General features: G+C 45.1%; 1 protein-coding gene across 3 annotated transcripts in view; it reads right to left on the bottom strand.

Annotated features, from left to right (window-relative positions):
* The window catches only part of GRIN2B (glutamate ionotropic receptor NMDA type subunit 2B), a 210756-nt gene that overhangs the window by 60550 nt on the left and 130970 nt on the right, over nt 1-19236 (bottom strand). For all 3 annotated transcript variants that reach the window (XM_063322603.1, XM_063322602.1, XM_063322604.1), the window contains one exon: nt 18741-18855. In XM_063322603.1, the coding sequence (XP_063178673.1) occupies nt 18741-18855 (115 nt within the window). The remainder of the gene's footprint in view (nt 1-18740; nt 18856-19236) is intronic.

The following is a 19236-nucleotide window of genomic DNA, read 5'->3' as shown; positions in this document are numbered from 1 at the left end:
TTAACCTAAAGGATTTAACCATCTTTCGGATGTTCTTTCAAGAAGTACCTCGCTCTATCACCCCTTTCTTTTGCCACAGTTTAATTTCAGCTGCCATTTCTCTTTCTCAGCAGCCAGGAAAGATGGCTTCTGGGCCCCCTGTGAAGGGGAGAGAAGGGAAATTGTCACAAGGACAGCTCTACCTCTCCTCCATCAGCTTCTCATGGGGAGTTTGTGCACAGATTAAAGACGAAGAAGGACTGAGTTGGTCTATACCACAGACAACCCATCACATGCTGCAGGGGTACTACCAGAAGGACCTAGAGCAATTGAGCATCGCCTTTGCAGAGGCAGCTGCACCTTACAATGTTGCATTAAAAACCACTGCTCCAAAACACGTAATAAGCAAACGACACTTGCCCAAGGCCACAGGTCAGAATATCATTGATACTCAGCATGGCTTCAGGACAGAGAATTAGAAAATGTCAAGACTTTCCTTTTCTCAAGTAAATAAATTTTTTGGGAATGGGGGTAAGGAAGAAATTTACATTCTTGAACAATAAATCTTGAACTGATTTATCCCAGAAATAGGCTCCTTTGTAAACTATATTGACAAAAGACTGAGGATGGAATTTTGTTTCCTTCAGGTGGATTTAGAAAAAGGATCATCAAAGAAAGTTTTAGTGAACTGCATCAAAACAGTTTAGGGATTTCTTCTGGATATGGCAAACTGCAAGAGGTAAGGACACCGTTGTGAGCTTTGTGTCTTCTTCCATAGCCATGGCTACACAACTGCAAGTATCTCCAGATACCTACGATACAAACGGGAAGGAAAGCGTTGTCTCCACAACATGAAGCATCCCTTTCAACAACAACTGCTGATACAAGCAGTCTGTGTAGATCAGTCCATCCACAAGCCAGAAGGTTCCTCTTTCTGCAGCTGCACCAGCAGCAAGAGGAAACTCAGCTTCATGCACTGCTGCTGCACAAGGACTTGAGGAGCTCCCCGGGCTGCTGTGCTGCTCCTCTCTTATCGATCAAGTCCCATTTCCTGGGACTTCTCCTGAAACAAGATGTCCACAGCTCCTCAGTCATCTTGCTAAGGAAACTAGAGGCATTGTCCTAACCCAGCTGATGGCCGCTTTTTTCTGACTGATGCCCCCTCTTTTGACTTCTTGATTAACAACAGAGTTAACAAATCCCTCAACTTTGATCTGTCACTTCGTATGTTCCCCATTTCACTGTTCCCTACCTCCCTGCATCCCCTTCAGTCAGAGTGTGTCTCCCCTGTTCACTGCCCTGCCTCCCATCCTTCAGTATTTCTGGTGCTCACCGTGTGTAAAAGAGAGATCCTGTGAGAACACTTTCTCCAGAAGAGAAGCCAGAGAAAAAAGGACAAGTAGTTTATTAGCCAAAAAGGAGGCTCCAGGCATCACAGATGTAAGATTTGCCAAATCTCATAAGATCATTGGTTTTATTTATTTCCCATTCCATATTGTGTATTATTTCAATCTCTCCAAATGCAATAGCAATAAAATTGAAAAACATCCATGGAAACACTTCCAATTAACACAAGGTCAGAAAATGACATTAGAGACCTCCACAGCCCATAAAGAAGAAATACACCCAACACCTCCCTGTACTACCGTTCTCCGCAGAAACAGTCTCAGCGAACAGGCAGGCAGTGCAACGTGTCTTAAAGGTCAGCAACCTACATATGCATTTTACCAAGGGCATGGAAGAAAGTCTCTGTATCTGGCACCCGGTGCCAAGATAACACCACTAGTAAGCTACATGTACAAATCTACAGATTTTTAGCTCAATTAACTTAGCTAATTTCAATCCAGGCTGAAGCACAGAGCTACAAAATACGCAGGATGCAAAGCCACAGAGGGGCTCTGGAGAACAAATTCAGGATCTTCAGCTGCACAGAAACACAAAAGTAGGTAGGCCCACCACTGAAAAAGAGATGTAGTGGTGGGTCAGTGCATGAGCGTTACCCAATGAAATGGCTTGACCTCACTATGACTTCGTCACAGGTTTCTGTACAGTAGCAAGAGAGATAACGACTGCAGCAAGAAAGGCACAAAACTCAACCACTAAAATGAAAACAAAAATGTTTTTAAACAGCTATGGTGCTATTTCTTGTCTACATGTCCAACACAAAATAGATGGGACACTCTGGTACCTGAAATTCAGCCGTCCAGGCTCCTTTCATAGGCAGATCAGGACATTGCCTAGTGCTTTTCTGAGCCCTTGTGACCTCTTCCAGCCAAGCCTCAGCCTCCAAGACTACCAAAAAGATTTCCCTCACACTCACATGGAGGTCTTATCCCCCAGACCAAGAGCCCTTGTGTAGATAAGCAATAACCTCAAGGGAGCAGAACGGAGGTGTTAATAAAAGGTGTGTGTCTGACTCAGGAACCGAATCCTGGTTATTACGGCCTTCACAGCTTCCCTGCTCCCAAACCTAGGCTGAAAAAGGTGAAGAAAATCAAAGGTCTTTAGATCTGCTTCTGCACAGGCAACTCAGCAATCACCTTCCCCTGCAAGGAAGCCCTCTGGCAGGCAGGCAGATAAAGGGAGAGCTCATCTACTTTAAAAGATAGCTGTTCACAGTATCTCTATAGGGTTGCTCACAGAAGGCTGGTAACCTGTCTCCTCCTCTTTCTACAGAGGTCAGGGTGATGTCAGAAAATCCTTGAAGCCAGTTCCATTTTCCAGCGCTGTCAGTATTATGCTGCAGGTAGCTGACTGGCCACGTGGCAGTATTCAGTTCACTGCAAAGTGCTGTGGAAATGGATGACCAGTAAGAGCAAAATTCTAAGCAGAAATAACCTTGGTTTAGTCTCTTCCCCAAAATACAAGTTTGTAATCGAGGATGCAGTCAATCTGCTTTCAACACAGATCTCATGAGGGTTATTTATTTTAACCCTTCCCTTTCCTGATCTTTGCAAAACTATCCTGTCCAGCACTGTCTGGAGGGACAATGTTGGGAGAGCGTGAACAGACTTCCTGGGCATGCGCATGAAGGACCAGGCAAGGGCTGTTGTCCCCATCCACTTGAGGACAAAGATGGTGCTCAGGCCTCAGAAAGAGGGGCTGGGTTAGGAACTGCAGTACCAATTTTACAGCATCAGTATAACTCAGTCTGTTTTGCAGCAACAGAGCAGCTTCTGGAGTAAGGAAGTGGGAGAGGGAGAGGGTGCAAGGCAGCAAGGAAAAGACACAAGCTTTGCATGACGCTATAGAGGATGGTGTCTAGGTGGCCTGTGAGAGTGGCCTATCAACAACAGAACACCTTTTTTGCTTTAATTTTTAGAAACCATCTTGCAAAGTTGTGATGCTGTCTAAATATTTATCATTAATTCTTATACCTTGTTCCAGTAATTTCTGTTTTTCCTGCCACACAGCTGTGCCCCATGCTCACCATACCCTTCATAAACCCTCAGTAGGGAAAGGGATTGCAGCTTCAGATTTGTCCAGGATCTCGACCTTGAACTGGTATCCATCCCTAGCCATTTCCTCAGGGATCGAGGTTTGGTTGTTCCCTCAGCATCTGCACAGCTTTGCATTTATCATTGCAGAACCTTCTGGAGCAGAGAGAGACGGTAATTTGCTCTGAAGGAGGTACACTAGCTAAGAGTATGTTCTTCTTTTAATACCAGAATCATCTGGTTTGTGATTCTGGCTTTCTGAAACACACAGAAATATCCATTTGAATATAAATGAGAGGAAGTCCCTGACATTGCTTCTTTTGCTGAAAATTTCAAAATAGTATTCAAAAATTTAGGAACAAAAACCCAAAATCAAATTGTACCCATTTGTAGCAATAAAAGACTCTGTAGTGTCTCTTTTCAGACTTCTCGGCCTTCTCACAAAAAGTTGGACTGCCTCAAGGAAAACAAGCATCTCATACGAAAAATGTATTTTAACTGAAATACTAATTTTCCACCAAAAAACCTTTCAGAGGATTTTCTGCAAGTTAACTCAATACGAGTTGCTTTTGGGCAGACTCATTCAAATAGATGTGTTTGTATATGTAGGCCTCTTTCAAAAGGCCTACACTTAACTATTGTAATACATCAGCATCAACAGCTCTTCAGATTACATATCACCAAGACAAGCCCTGATGAGCATGATAGACAAATGAGTCTTAACCAGTGCTTCTTTCAGGATAACAGTCACACTTTCATAATATGAATATCTTCATTATATCCCTTTTGGTGCATTTCTCTAAATGAAATTATATTAAGAGCCTGCCTTCAGGGGACAATTTACCAGTAGAAGCTATTCCAATTGACAAGTTCGCAGCTTGAAGTCTCTTGCTGACCTTCCATCATCCCTTTAGAAAACCTCCACTGCCTTTCACTTCACCTCTGCACAGCTGTAAATTCGTCAGAGCCAACAACTGAGGTGGGACACAGCACCCAGCACAAGGGCAGAAAGGTAGCATGCAACATCTCAGGGGTTTGAGACATGAGCTTCATCTTCACCTTGCATCCTTGTCTATCCACTGCGACCCTGGCTGCACTGCAGGCCAAAACAAACAGCAACCCCCCATAACATCCTTCTGCTGTTGGGCTCTACAGAAAGGTTCAACAGTCCCCAGGGACCCCCTCTCCTGGGTTCATCCACCATGACACTAGAACCGACATCTAATGTCCCCAAATTCTATTTTTGCCTACTGCTCCCCAATTCTGCCCTCCATGGTTCTCACTGTGCCCCTTCACGTGTCACTCAGTCTCTAAGGGCTTCTCCTAAACCATGTTCTGACCTCCACATGGGTCTTCCTACTTGGCTCTTGAGCCTCTTTTTAAGGCTCCTCTGCAGTGCCCTCTCCACTGCAGCAGCGCCCAGGGAATGTGCTCTTGGGGGCAGGTCATCACTGCAGCTGGTTCTGTGCTGCCAGGAGGAGTCTTGGCTGTGGACACACACAGCCTACGCAAGACCTCTGGACTGCAGTGCCAACAGAGCAACAGCACTTCTGAAGCAGAGAGACCTTGCTGGGATCCAGGCTTGTCCTCACTTGAGCCTGCTGAGGTTGGTCTTTGCAGGCTCCCTCTGTATCAGAGGAAGCAAAGGTGCATTCGAGCAGGGACCTGACTTAGCCATTCTGAATTGTCTCCTGGAGCAGTCAGTCTCACCACTGGTCGCAGGTCCAACCTTATGAGTATCACCTTCCTTTCCCCTGTGGTCCCAAGCTCTGAGCCTGCTCAGCAGAAGTGGCAGCACCCCAGCTGCCAGTGAGCCTTTGTGCTGAGGTCCCCCTGCCCTGTGAGAGTCTGTTGTCAGAGGTTCTGTCTTCCTCAGCTTCCCTGATCATCCTTCACATCCTCATCCTCCTCCCATAGCCAATGTACAAAAAAGGCAAAGGTCTCCCTTTTTGAGAGGATGTGAAAACATCTAATCCTCCACTCACATTTCCTCTCATTTCAGATCCTAACTGAAATCATGGGAGACTTTTTTCTGCCTTACCTACCCCTTTCACTGCCCTCTGTCAGAATTATTCAGCTCTCTGAAGCATTACCAGAGACACTATGTAGGAAAGACATGGCAGAAGAAATTAAGTAGTATTGTTAGGTATCTATAATTACCCCACGTCATTTTTTCCACAGTGCAGCAATTTCAAATCTCTCACAGCACTCTCTTTGGAAACCAGATGTTGACCATGTCAGCTGTGTGCTAAGAATGCATTTTCATGAGTTGCGTTTCTTGGAGTTTGCAAAGTGATGGTGGTGACAGAGGGGGATGCTCCTGGAAAATTCCACCCGTGCAGGTGCAGAGACCCGCTGGGCTCCTCAGGGCGCAGGGGGCTTCTCAGCCCTCTCCCTCTGCCACGGCACAAACTGGGCCCCCTCCCCTCAAGCAGAAGGCAGGCGAAATTTCTTCCATGCCCTTGCTCATAGGAGGGCAGACAGGGTGGCTGGGGGGGAGAGCATGTCTGGGAGAGGGAGGATTTCCCCCAGGGGTGCTGTGCTGCTCACCCTCCAGAGCAACACATAGACAGACATGGAATGATAAAAACAGAAAATGTGGTGGATGTCTCTCCAGCGAGTTCCTCTCCACCTCCCTCCCATTTGGTCTGTCCCATCGCATAGTCAGCAGCCACAGCAACCAGGCTCCCAGCACGTTCATCAGACAACTGGTTTGCATCTTCTAAAAGAATCCACTGATCCCTGATATTCAATCTAAATGCACCTCCTGCCACCCCATTATTCTTTAATTACACTCACTTGGATTGTCCTAAAGAAGTCCTTCCTTTTCTTATTGATTATTCCCTTCAAACACTTGCAGAAAATTATCATACTCTCTATCTGGCAAAAATATATATTTGGAAAAAATCTATCCTCAGCAACCAGGCAAGGGTCCAGTAAGACACAGGCTACACAGAGAAAACAGGTTTTAACTAAAGTTCAAGTAACATTGCACAGTAAACCCTGGGAATACTTCGAAGTGTTTATTTGAGACAGGGGACTTCTTAATGGAGAACGTCCTTAGTGCAGATTTCACTAGACTGTACTCTTTTAGTCTTTATTTGTTGGACAGTGTCTCCGTTAGTCCCAGGCTGGAGCAAGGTGTCTGGGCAACGAGCAGGAAAATATATATGCACGCAGGACTTATTCTGGGACCAAACACAGGAGACAGAGCATGGATGAGAACAACTGTTCAAATACAGACACACACAGCTCTCTATGGGTCTACTCCTCAGCCATCCTGAAAGCCGAGACCTCAAATAGCAGCCATCTGTAAGAAAAGGGACAAGGCATGAAGCTGGCAGAAACTACAAATGCAGACTGATCTACACACAGGAGAAGCTCCAGGAAAGCAGCTGTCCACAGGCAGTCCCTGCCAGAGGCAGAAAAACTACAGACATGAGATGCTGCCATAATCCCAGCAGTCTTTACAAAGCAAACATAATTAAATGCAGCGATACAAAGAACCCTGGCCTCGGTGAAAATCAGCACACACCTAAGAAGGAAAGCAAATAGCTCCCACTGCTAAAAAAGAACAAAAGTAAAGCACTGGCCTGGAAGAAGTGACCTGAGCAATCCTGAATTCTTAAAAGACCCAGATGATGCTGGGAGCAAACAGTTAAACTCAGCGTGCAGGAGCTGATCTCAGGCAGCAGACTGCAGAACAAGGGGCTCTTTCTATTATTCCCAGATCTCCCAGCTTGGATAGCGAGACTGTCGTATGACACTGCTTAGACTGGAAAACTTGCAGCACGCCTCTGCTGTCCGGTGCTGCTCCCAGTATAAATTGATTTACCAGCAAACACTGTTTCTTCTCAAAAACCACGGGATTACACAATACCAGGGTGGATCTACTGGGAGAACAAAAGGATCTGCAGCACCTATTAGCATTAACGTTGCAGAGTGCATCCCGTGTTACGTGGTGGGTGGCAAGCTGCCCTGCTGCACAGTTTCCCCAGTCACCTAAGGGCCGGCCCTGCATGCTCCAACACTGACCAAAATGGTGTTCTGATGAAGCTGCACAAGAAATGATTTTTCAAGGCAAGGTCTTAACACTATAGGGGGGGAAAAAAAAAAAAAAAGAAAACCCAACCAATTTAAAAGTATTGCTTCAATCTAAACCCAGCTTTGTTTGCTTTTTTTTTTTAAACCTTCCACTAATCAAATTTGTCCACTCAACACATACACACAAAAATCATGTTCTTTATCAGACATGATTAATAGAAGTGATGGAAATTTGGATCCAGACAAACATCCGTAAAGACACTTCAAAGGAGTTTCTCTTAAAAAAGAAAAAAATAATGAAAAAATAACCCCAGTCCCAAGAGCTAGACTTCTCTCCTGAGAGGCGATGGAGACCACAGCTTAAACCTCCGTTCCAAGTCAGGTAGAAGGAATTTGAATGCAGTTTTCCCATTGCCTAGGAGTCTGTCCTCACCGCCAGGCTCTGGGATCTGGGAAAAGATGCTGCCATTTCCTCCTCCACGTCTCCTCTGTGAACGGTATCTAACGGCTTTTGTGAGTCTACAGGAAAACACCCAAATGTCAGTTTTCGTTTACAGCAATAAAACTTCCAGAACAAATCCTCACCAAAATTAATGAATATTTTTGTTGATCCTGAACTATGTTTTTTCACAGACTCGTTTGTTCCTCCCACCATATTTCTGAGGCTCAGGCATTATCACCTGGAAAGGGATGGACACTGGCCTTATCGCTCCTGGTCTTTAATGATCTGCGTCATTTTCCCCCAAAATAGACATTGGGGACAAAATTGGCCAGAGTCCAATTAAAAATTCCTCACCTCTTTCCATCTGAGACTTTTCTTTCTTACCCTACATGGCTGCGCAGCGCTGTTTTGCATGATTAAACAGCCTAACCCCATTCCACCACACGAGCGGCTGAACGTTACTCATAGTGAAATGTTGCCTGTATGTTAATTTTGCAAAGTGCTTAGGATCCTTCTCGAAGGAAGGAACAATAGAAATGTAAGTCATTATCATGTACAGGAACCGAGGAAATAAACCTAAGGGAAACAAGCACCAGAAACTGTCACATAAAATGCAGACCAAGTCGAAAGCTTAAACAGGAACAAGAAAAAGGCTGTCAAACAATCTTCCAGGCTTGGCATGGTGGGAGACATTGCAGAATGCAGCTAGCCTGGCAGAAGGAAATTAAATAAGCCCGGCAAACTGCTGACTCAGCGGAAGACAGCACAACCCACAGCACATTTTAGAAATAAACCCAGGTCAGTAAATGCCAGAGCCTTTCACAAGGAAGAAAGGCCAAAGGATAGTGACAGAAACTCAAGACACCACTACGAGGCAACGAAAGAGTGAGTGCCGGGATCTAACGTTACCAAAGGCAGTCTGAAAAAATTACAGACTCAGGGAAAACACAGTTCAGGCAGAGGGAAAACAAACGACGCTGAACATATTGTATGCTCAAATCGATGACACTAAACGCATGCCAGGGTTCATGAGCAGCGAGAGTAACTCAAGCACACAGTAGCTCCAGTGATAACCACAGTTTTAACACTGAGATACCTTTGAAAAGCAGCAAAGAAGTTAATGTGGACAAAACCACAGGGGAAAAGACTGTCCTGGTCTAGTAAAAAATACTGACAAGACACAGGTCAGCGTCAAGCCAAGTCAACCATGCACAATCGGGATTCAAACCCAAAGCAAGGAGCGTGTGAGAACCGAGAACAGAAACGCTGGCCAGAATCAACACCAGAGGAGAGAAACCAAGCCAAAAACACAACAAACAAGCTATTCCTTACTGGAAAAAAAAAAAAAGTTTGAGCAATTTCCTATTAAGAAAAATTTATTTCAAATGCATTCAGAAGCAAATGTGGCCAGACTTCTACTCCAGGAAAAGCAAATTGCCAAAACCCTAGCAAAAAAAAAAGGGGGGGGAGGGGGGGAGAGAAAGAAAAACAAAACCAAAAGAAAAAGGCAAAGGAAAGAAAAATGTAGGGTCCTATGAATATGCAGATGAGGGCACAGCAGCGCCTCCCTTCTCTCAAGCCCCGTGGAAGGAAAACAGAGCCTCCAGTTAATAACATTCAGGAAATGTAAAAATAGAAAAAGCAAAGGATTCACAGGCCAAGTAAAGACATCGTCGACATGAGACAGAGTCTCAAGCAAATGCAACCGAACAGATGAAAACGCACCCTCAGGCGCCAGCAGCCCATTCACTCACTGCAAGTCTCCTTCAGCAGAAGCTATGCTAGGACTTTCTCCAGACGCAGTTTGGTTGGTTGCTTCCTCTCTGCCCTCATCTCTTCACAAATTTCAAATCTTAAAGCCACTAAAATTCCCATGCTTTCGTCAGCTGTCTTTTTGTTGCATAGTCTGGCCACCAAATGCAACGGGAAATAAACGGCCTCTTCCAATGGCACTGGGGCAACTTGTGTGGTTTCTGGCTGCTACGGAGTCCCTGAAGTGATTTCCAGTATGTGGCTGAGGACAGAGCAAGGCAAAGTGAATTTTGCTGTGCTGTGTATCCATATGGTGTTGTAGGACATACAACCCATCCGTGTCACTCCTGAGTGGAATACAGGTGGAGCAATTACAGTTGTCATCAGTTCACTTGTAAATGGAGTTTGGAGAAAAAGTCATTTTTGTGCTCAGACTGAAATTAGAGAAGAGCTTTGGCCTGAAGAGAGGGCAAGGGAGGGGATTCTTAGCATATCAGCATACATCACTTAGACTTTCCACAATGACACGCTTTGCTTAAAAATGGCAATGCACAAAATGAAGCTTTAGAAAATTTCATTTTCACATGACATTTTTATATCAAAACCGGTCTGTGTTACAAAAAGATTTTTACTACATTTAAATGACCTAATTTTTTTTTTTCAGGTCAGAAAAACATTTTGTGTGGACTCAAAAAGAAATATGAATTTGTTTTCATTTGCCAAAAAATACAAAACAACAGTTTCTTTCTTTCATTTCTAACAAAATCAAACTCCCCTTCTTGTGTTTTTGAAGATGTTGTGGACTGATCAGGGATGATAGGATGGATCCTTGATACTGCACTGTGATAGGAATATTTAATTACTGTACCCATGTTTGAAAGCTCATCTTCCCGCAGCAGCTCAGCTATCATCTGAATTAAGATATAGATGTTTATTGTCAACATGCTGAGATAACACATTCCCACGATCAATTAAATGCTCACGATGAAAGGGACACAGATACACAGCAACATCTAACATGCCACGGAAACCTCCAAGCTGGTGGCAAGCAGGAGGGTTTTCGAGCAGAAGCAACATGACTCTGGCAGTAGCGCACCAGCCCTGCACTGAGAAGTGGTGCTGCATCGCAAGACGTAGTCTTACCACCGTTTTGGTTTTTTTTTGGTTTTCTCTAAAGTTAGGATTATCCCCTCAGATGTTAAGAAGGCTGAAAATTTTCCAGCAGCACTGGGTATTTTTGAGTTGTTGCACCTTCTCAGCTGCAGCTCTCCAAAGCATGCAGAAGCACCTTTACTGCTTTTTCCCATCTGCCCTTCACACTCTCGACAAGGCACCCATAAGCCTGCACAAAGCCGGTTATAATTCTCTGCTGCCTATCAAAGCCTTCGCAAGAGTTAGGCAGTTGGTGTGTAAAGCTTGCTGCCTACCATGCTGACTAATGTTGTCTGATTGTTCCCTTGACTCCCCCGTTGGTCCATCTGTACCCATCTGCTGCCTTTTGTCTTCTAATTAAAGTGTAACCACTCTGGGGTAGGAGCCACCTTTCTGGTTAGCGTTCACACAGCTCCCTGCAGAGCAGAGTCCCCAGTCTATAACTGGGCGCTGGGAACAGCAATGATGCAGCATAAGAGGTGGCTGCATGTACACGCAGCAAGGGGGAACAGTGACCCCCTTGCTGTGTGGCATGGTCGAGATAGCTGGAAGAAAGCCCCAAAAGAGAGCCCTCATCTAGAACACAACCAAGGCAAGAGCAGTAATCTCCTCTGTCTGGATGGTGTTACCACATTAGCACACAAGGCACGGTCCTCGGGGCTGCCCTGTCCAAGGAGTCAGGTTGGCAACCCCAGTAAAGGTCAGATGGCTACAAACACCCTTATCAGCAACACCAGCACGGAAATGGTAGGCGGGATTCTAACTACAGCCTGGGCTTAATAAAGATCTCCAGATTTTCCAATATCTGATTTGCATTAGGGGACAAGGTCTCTCCAAGAAGCTGTCATTGTTTCAATGTAAGAATTCCCTCCGGTAGCCAAAGAGTAGGGCCTGGTGGAGAAGAGCCAGAATATTTTTCTGCAGGCTCATGAATCATACAAATGCACTACAAAATTCAAGCAAACAAAGTCAGAAACCACTTCAGCAAGAGGCAAAGAGAGCAAACAGCTTATATACTGACATAATATACGGTGGTTAGGAGGAGACACCCAACTAGTGTCCTCTTTGGTCAAAGAGATGGACTAGCTCATTATTGCAGAATGCAGTAATCTAATCTAATGGTCTGATACAATCAGTCAGCAAAGATACCATTTGATCAGCATGTCCACAAGATTTACGTAGGAGGCTTTTTCGGAAAGATTGTTCCATTTATTGTCTGATAAGGAAAGCTTTGTGTGGCACTTGCATCTGCCCTTCTCCTTAGGAGTCAGTGTAAGATTAACGTGGCCATAATTAGCCACAAATACATACAGTTACATCCTGGACAACTATCAGAAGCCAGGCCAAATCCTGGCAGTGGGTGCAGCATAGGTGTACAAATAAAGCCATCTGGTTGTCTGATTGAATCAGGGTCATCAACAGACCCATCAGATGTGACCTAGATCAGGTATCTAAGGGACACTCACTTGGGATTGGGGTATCCATAAAATATGTATTCTTTGATGCAAGCCTGCTGTCTAATGAGAAGCAAGGGATTCAGTAAATTGCAGTCTCTTAGAGAAATGTCCAGAAAGAATAATTTAAAAATAAGGGGGAAATTGCACGTACAGACTCCCATTCTAATTTCAGCCATATGTGCTTAAATCCAGAACGGTCCATCTGCCCTAAGTGAAGCTATATCCTTCTAAAAACTGGTTCTATGGGAACAGAATCAGTCACTAACTCCGATTAGGTTTAAACAAACTCCTATGCCATTTCTCCTCAGGGACAATGAGTCATAAATCCCCATGCACACAGGGAAATTAGCAAAACAAGACTCATTGGCAAAAACAATCCAATCTTGTCTCACCATAAAAGGAGTCGGTGGGATAAAAAACATTACCTCTCTGAAGTGCCTGGACACGCTGTCAAGATGCCAAAGCTCCACACACAGAGCAGAACCTGACCAAAGGCAGTAACTTCTAACCCAGGGAGGCAAGCATACCTGTGCATGTGTGTAAGTGATCAGAAAGGCTTGCTCAGGTGGGCACCAGACAACACAAGGAGGAAACTGTCTCGAACGATCTAGACATCTTTCCAAAGGCAGGGGAGGGCCTTCAGAGAAGATGCTTAGATTTGTACAGCTGCAGTTTTCACCTTGCAACCCTACATTCTTGCTCCTCTCATTTTTAAAGAGCCTTCTTCAGAAAATGAAATTGAAAGAAAAAATATAAATCCTTCCTTCTGCTAGGCATCCTAACAGGTACGTGATACATATTGGTTCTTCATGGAGTGGCCAGTACCATACAGACCCTTACTAAAAGCCAAGAATACTGATCAGATTTTCAGTCCTCTTCCCTCCTCCCATTATTTCTGTCACTGGGACATCGAAGCACACAAAGAAATGACAATGCGTATTTCTTTTAATGCCCAGAAAGACTTGAGATCAGGCCTGAAGGCTGCATTATCATCAAAAGCTACAGCCTGTTCAGCATCTCTGTGGTGTTCATCAGCCCTCCAAAGCTGCAGACTGCAGGAGGTGGCAAGGGCCTCCATAAGGGCTTTTATTTGCAGCCATCCACAATAGCTTTCATGTGCCAACTGCCTGCTCACACAAAAGGTATATGGTAGAAGCTTGCAGAAATTATGTCCTCACTGGACCCGGCTTGAAGTTTTTGCTGATCAGCTTGTCCATAACCCAGTTTTTCTTTCCTATCAAATACGTGGTCTCTTGTGAGACACTCTTCAGGTTCATCTTGTTCATCTTACCACAGAAATGTAGGCAAGCAGAGAACCACAAGAGATCACTTACTGCATCCACCGGCTCTGAGGCAAGACAAGACAGATTTAGACCCTGCAATGCTGGATATTATTCTATGTGTCCTCCAGCAAATGAGCCTCACCAGCAAATGAGCCTCACCATGCTAACAATTAGACAGCTCCCTATATATCTAACAGAAATCCTTCTGCTTGAAAATGTAGCAACATGTTTTCTTCTTTGTGCTTATGGTGGACAGGATAAGCAACTGACCATAATGTCCTTTTTTCAACAATGATTCAGATGTCCAAAGACTTATCTTGTTCCCCTTCCTCTTTTTTTTAGATTAAACAAACCTTACTTTTCCATTTTTTCTTTTCTAAATTGTTTTTTTTCTTTCTGTAGCTCCCTCCCACATCCCAGGGGAACCCTTCCCAAGTACGGATGGGCATAACACTGCCTGGCCCAGGCAGCGGACAGGGCCACACAAGTTCGTGAACTCACCTTATGTGGACTACGATCCAGGCTGAACACACCTCTGGAAAGCCCATGCGGCAGAGAGACTGCTTTTCACCCTGTTGCAGCATTAGGAAGTACTGGAAGTCTACAGTGACTGAGGCAGCTGACGGCATGTCACAGCAAATGGCCCCAATCGCAGGGAGCACAAATGTGTGCAATGGTGTAGGGGAACAGGCTAAGAGCAGCCTGCCGGTGAATTTGTAATCATGGCCACACCGATGGCTAGAGGAAGCAGAACAGATGCTGCTAATTGATTTTCAAGAGTTCAGAAGTCAAACACTGATAATTACAGGAGCAGCAGTAGGCAAACATTTTATCTGCTGAGGGGGGTGAGGGTTGATAGGGGCAGAGGATTAGCACACGCAGCAGGGAGAATTAATCTTTCAGCATAAGTTTCCCATCTGTCCTCCTCTAAGATGGCTTGTAGTGGCACCCTGACCAAACACATCATGTGGGGCTTTAACGTCCAGCCAGGAGCAGGAGTTACTGAAGCGTGTGTGGTAAGAGGTGCCCCAAGGAGCCTGAGAATCAAAGGGCTCCGTGGGGTGGTACAAGAAGTTTCTTTCACGAGCCGCATGGAAAGGTGCTCTGAATCCCCAGTGACACACCTAAGGGAAGAGTCAGAGAAGCATCAGCAAAAGGAACACTCTGGGAACAACCTAGTGACAGAAGTGATGCAAAACTCACTGGAAGTTAAAATAGAGAAAGAATACCAAAAAGGGCCTCAGAGATAGTGTCATCCCCGTATTTGCTGGGGGAAAGTGAGGCAGCAGACAGGAGGAGCTGGGAGCTAATGGGACAGGACTGGCCAGCAGCATTTGCCAGCTCTCACAAAGGGATCATGAACCCAGAAGAAAGTCCTCATCATATGTGGGATTACAGGAGAGCAGAGGAGAAAGGCAACCAGTAAAGTAAAAGCCTGGGTGAAAACTCTTCCCACACAAAACATCACAACCCACAGACACAAAACCTAGCGTAGTACCGAGCCTCTGACTCACCTTGTGTGACCTGTGGCTCCAGCTCTTCGCTGCATTGAGGCAGATCCCTTCATGGGGCAATGGGGCATAAGGGTGGACCTCCTACACCACCTCCATCGGTATACTCTCTATAATAAATACAACAGGGGCACCTAGGCACCCAAAACACGCAGTGTCTGGCTGGCCAGTGAAGCAAACACTAACCAGCTAATTAAAAGGTAGTGAAGGAAGGCATGCAGTCTTCTGCCCCTAAAGAACTGAGAACAGAGAAGTGAATGAAATGCAGCACATTTGCTTATCACAAGAGGAATCATTACTCATGGCTACAAGAGCAGAAGAGCTCGGGTTACTGCCCCTTTCCAGAAAGCGGTTGCTCTGTGTTCTTTCACGATTGTCAGCCCTACAAGGCTCCAGTCTGTCTGAAGGACCGAGGAGGAGATTTATCATCATCAGGGTCTGGGGACAGCTGTAGCTCTTCTGGAAAATGAATACCTGTTCTGAAATAACTGTTGAGGTTTTGAAGATATTTCTTCCCAAGTTGGAATGAAAAATCAAAATCTCAGAAAATCTCCCAGACCTGAAATCCTGAAACAGTTCAGTCACTGTCTGCATCTTCGCTGCTCAGAAAATGGAAGGCTTCGGACCTGTTTTAAAACATTTCTTCATACATATATATCCTATGAGGTGTACTCCTCACAATCTATATGCCATCTTTCAAGAATCAACTGCACCAAGATGTACAGAGCAGCAAACTGTGTCACTAAATCCAGAGGAGACTAATAAAAATGATCAGAAGACTAGAAAACATGACCTATCAGGAAAGACTGAACAAATTCTTGTTTAATCTACAGCAGAGGCGACTGGGAGACAACATGATAGAAGCCTTCAAACATACATAGGGAAGATAAAAAGAGGAAGAGAATAAACAATTCTCTATGTCCACTAGGGAGATGCCAAGTAGTAATGGGCTTAAACTGCAGTCAGGGAAATCTAGGTTAGACATTAGAAAGACTTTCCAGGGTAAGAAGAAAGAAGCCATGGAAAAGATTGCCTCAGGATTTCATGGAGTTTCTAGCATTGAAGGACTCTCAGAGCAGGTGAGACAAACAGCTGTCAGGAATGATTTCAGTCTAGTTGATCCCTCCCTTTGGCACAGGGAGGTACTAAATGACCTCTTGATGTTCCTTCCAGGCACAGCGTCTTATTATGGATAAAAGTGTGCAGCGATGTAATTAAAGACATAGTGAACGCACACAAGCGGGCTGAATCAGTGTTTCCCATGCAGCCTTTCATCTCTCAAATCCTACCACCTGAGTGTTTGACTTGGAAACTCTCCTGCGCTTTGCGCAGTTTCTTCTATGTATTGCCTTGAAGTTGCCAGGATAAAGTACCTCACTAATTTAGCAAAAATTTGTGAGAGTTTGGATGATTTTACACTGCAAAGCAATGCACTTACAAAGGTATTGGGACTGTGTGCTAATAATACATGAATAATTTATGTCTTGTATTGTTGCATTGCTTGGGAGCTGTTAAGAGCCAGCACTTTGCTTTGCCTGACTCTCCACAAACATAGAACAAAATTATGATCTTTGCCACAAAGAGCTCTGTTTCACCCTTATATTTTAATGTTTGCATTTCTGCTGAATGGAGAAAATTAGGAAAAAGAGTATGAAGTTTCACGTGTGAAAGGTATTTGTCTTGTGATCAGAGCATGTTGGAGATGACTTCTGTGTTTTCCGGGAAGAATCTGCCAGCGTAAAACTCAAACAGCTCAGAGTTCCATTATAATTATCTGATCTTCCCACTGAGCGAGACATCCACTTCAAGGTAAAACATTTGTGTTCAGGAAGCACTATGGCCTTTTCATACCACTATTACCATAGTTCATCATAGACTCATTTCAACCAAGCCCCAGCTCCTATGAAATGAAGAACTGTTCTGGTTTAATGGAGGCCAAGTATTTCACACAGACAGCAAAGCTCAGGCAGGTCCCAGGTCCAACCCAAACACTCCAGCTCACCAGCATCCCTTCCACTAATTGTCTGGTTCATCTGAGAGATGACGGATATGCACTCAGAGACTGAACAATCCCTCTTACCACTCAGGGAAGCCCTGAAGCCTTCACTGAGGGTGCCACAGGGTAATACACATGACAAGCAGGATAAAAACAGGACTGCATTTAGCTGCCCCTCCCCAGAGCCTGCAAAGCATTCCAGCAACAGATTCCCTGCAGCCAGCCCTGCTAATAATCCCTAGCAGGATTCATACTGCTACTGCCTCATTTTCCTGCTCTGATGATGGAGTTTTCCTCTGTGAGAACAAATTTGGTGCCATCTAGGAATAAATCCTCTTGGATGTTGCCTGGTGGGCTTTAGTGAAGTTGTATGATGGACAGAGCCTGACGTGAGGTCTCTGCAGCCTGAGCCTTGCCTGCTCACCCCCTGTGCAATATCCAGCCAGCCTGCCTCCAAACATGTCGAAGAGGTGTCCACACATGCTGAAGCCGTGCCATACATTTCCTCACACTCCTGTCCCCCTGATACCTCTGCTGACTCTCCCAGACCATACACTCTCATCTGGTGTGCATAGTGACGAGACCATGAGGTAGACAGGTCTTCCTGGAAACCAGGCACAAGCTAGGGCCTTTCACTCTCTCCCCAAACTCCTGCAATTACTGGGAGACCTTAGTGTCTGCCAGGCACTAATGCGATGGCTCTTCTGCCTCCTTCAAAAGTTGTTCCTCCGGTCCTCTTCTGAATGCACTTCTCCTGACAGCTCCCTATTTCATTCTCATTTCCCCATGAACTTCCTGGTGTTGGCCATGCAGACCACATGCAGAGAACAAGCAGCCAAAGAGAGAAGGCTTTCTGTGCCTGGTGGGGCAAAGGGGCATTTTTCTAAGCCATACACATGATCATATCCAGACCAAGCTCTGCTTCATATCTGTTGACTGCTCTGCTGAATTTTCCTTGCTTTCACTCTGACTTCTTACCCCCATCACTTGTTATATCTTATTTTCTTAGCCCTCAAACTACCCCCTCTACTTCAATTCTAACCCTTTGGGAGTGCTTGTTCTGAGCCTGGACCGCCGGCATTTATGTGGGAGGTGAAACGAACCAAAGCTTTGCACTAACACAGAAATCCACACCATTTCCAAAATGGTGCTTTGGGTTACATGCAAATTATTCAGAAATATGCAAATTTGGATCTTTGAACAACTCGATACGATCTCACATACACATCCTACTTAATGCACCATCCCATTGCAAATGACACTGGCCAGATATATCAAGGACAGTTAACATTGGAATATATTACTAAGTGTGGCTGCAGCTCAATCGCAGCCGTTTAGCATACAGAACTTCACTGCCTCCGAGCCATGCAGAGAAATATTTTCTGTCTCTGCCATTGAAACCCATGGCACAGACGAGGTCTCTTCTCTAAAAGGCAGGAAAACTTATGTTCAGAGGTTACAGAAGGGAAGCTGATGAATTTTTTATACACGCTAATGGAAGAATGTAATGGCATCCTGCATGGAAAAGACAGCAGCCTGGGTATTGGAGATACCAGTAGTCCAGGATGCAAGGAGGAGATTGCCAGCCCTTGATAAGAAGTACAGAAGGGTGGAGGGGATTATTCACCTGGAGCCTTCCTCCATCCTCCTCCCTGAGGCAGTTTGAAAATTACCAAAAATGTCCTACCCTCTCCCACTTCCTCTCCTTGGTCAGAAGGATGATCACCAGCTTGGGATGCATCTGGTATCCGTCCTCACTGAACGACAAATTCCTGCCTTCAAAGGTGACATTGATCAGGTACCTGCAGGAGAGAGAAAAGCGCGAGGAGAATGTTAATGCCTGGAAACCAAACCCAAAATGAGACCCTGTCTCCTGCCCTGTAGCTTACACCAGGATCGTGGGAGCATGGTGCAAACAGTGCTATGATGCTGGGGACAGCAAAGGAAAATCTAAGAGGAAGGAGGTGAGGGAAGCAGGACAATTACTCCAGGAACTGGGACAATCAGGCAAGGCACGGCAATTGCCCCCATTTTGAGACTAGGATTGGGAAACAATGTCCCACGTTGGGTCTCAATGAATTCCTGAAATTATGACTAAGAGCCATATGCACACACGAGTGCTCACGGTCCGTGATTTCCCCTTACTCCAAAGGGCAGAGGGATCCATAGCAATTACCTGTGTA

Source organism: Chroicocephalus ridibundus, chromosome 1, assembly GCF_963924245.1.
Source record: "Chroicocephalus ridibundus chromosome 1, bChrRid1.1, whole genome shotgun sequence".
Lineage (NCBI taxonomy): Eukaryota > Metazoa > Chordata > Aves > Charadriiformes > Laridae > Chroicocephalus > Chroicocephalus ridibundus.
The sequence above is the reverse complement of the archived record's forward strand: the minus strand, read 5'-3'. Positions and strand labels throughout refer to the sequence as shown.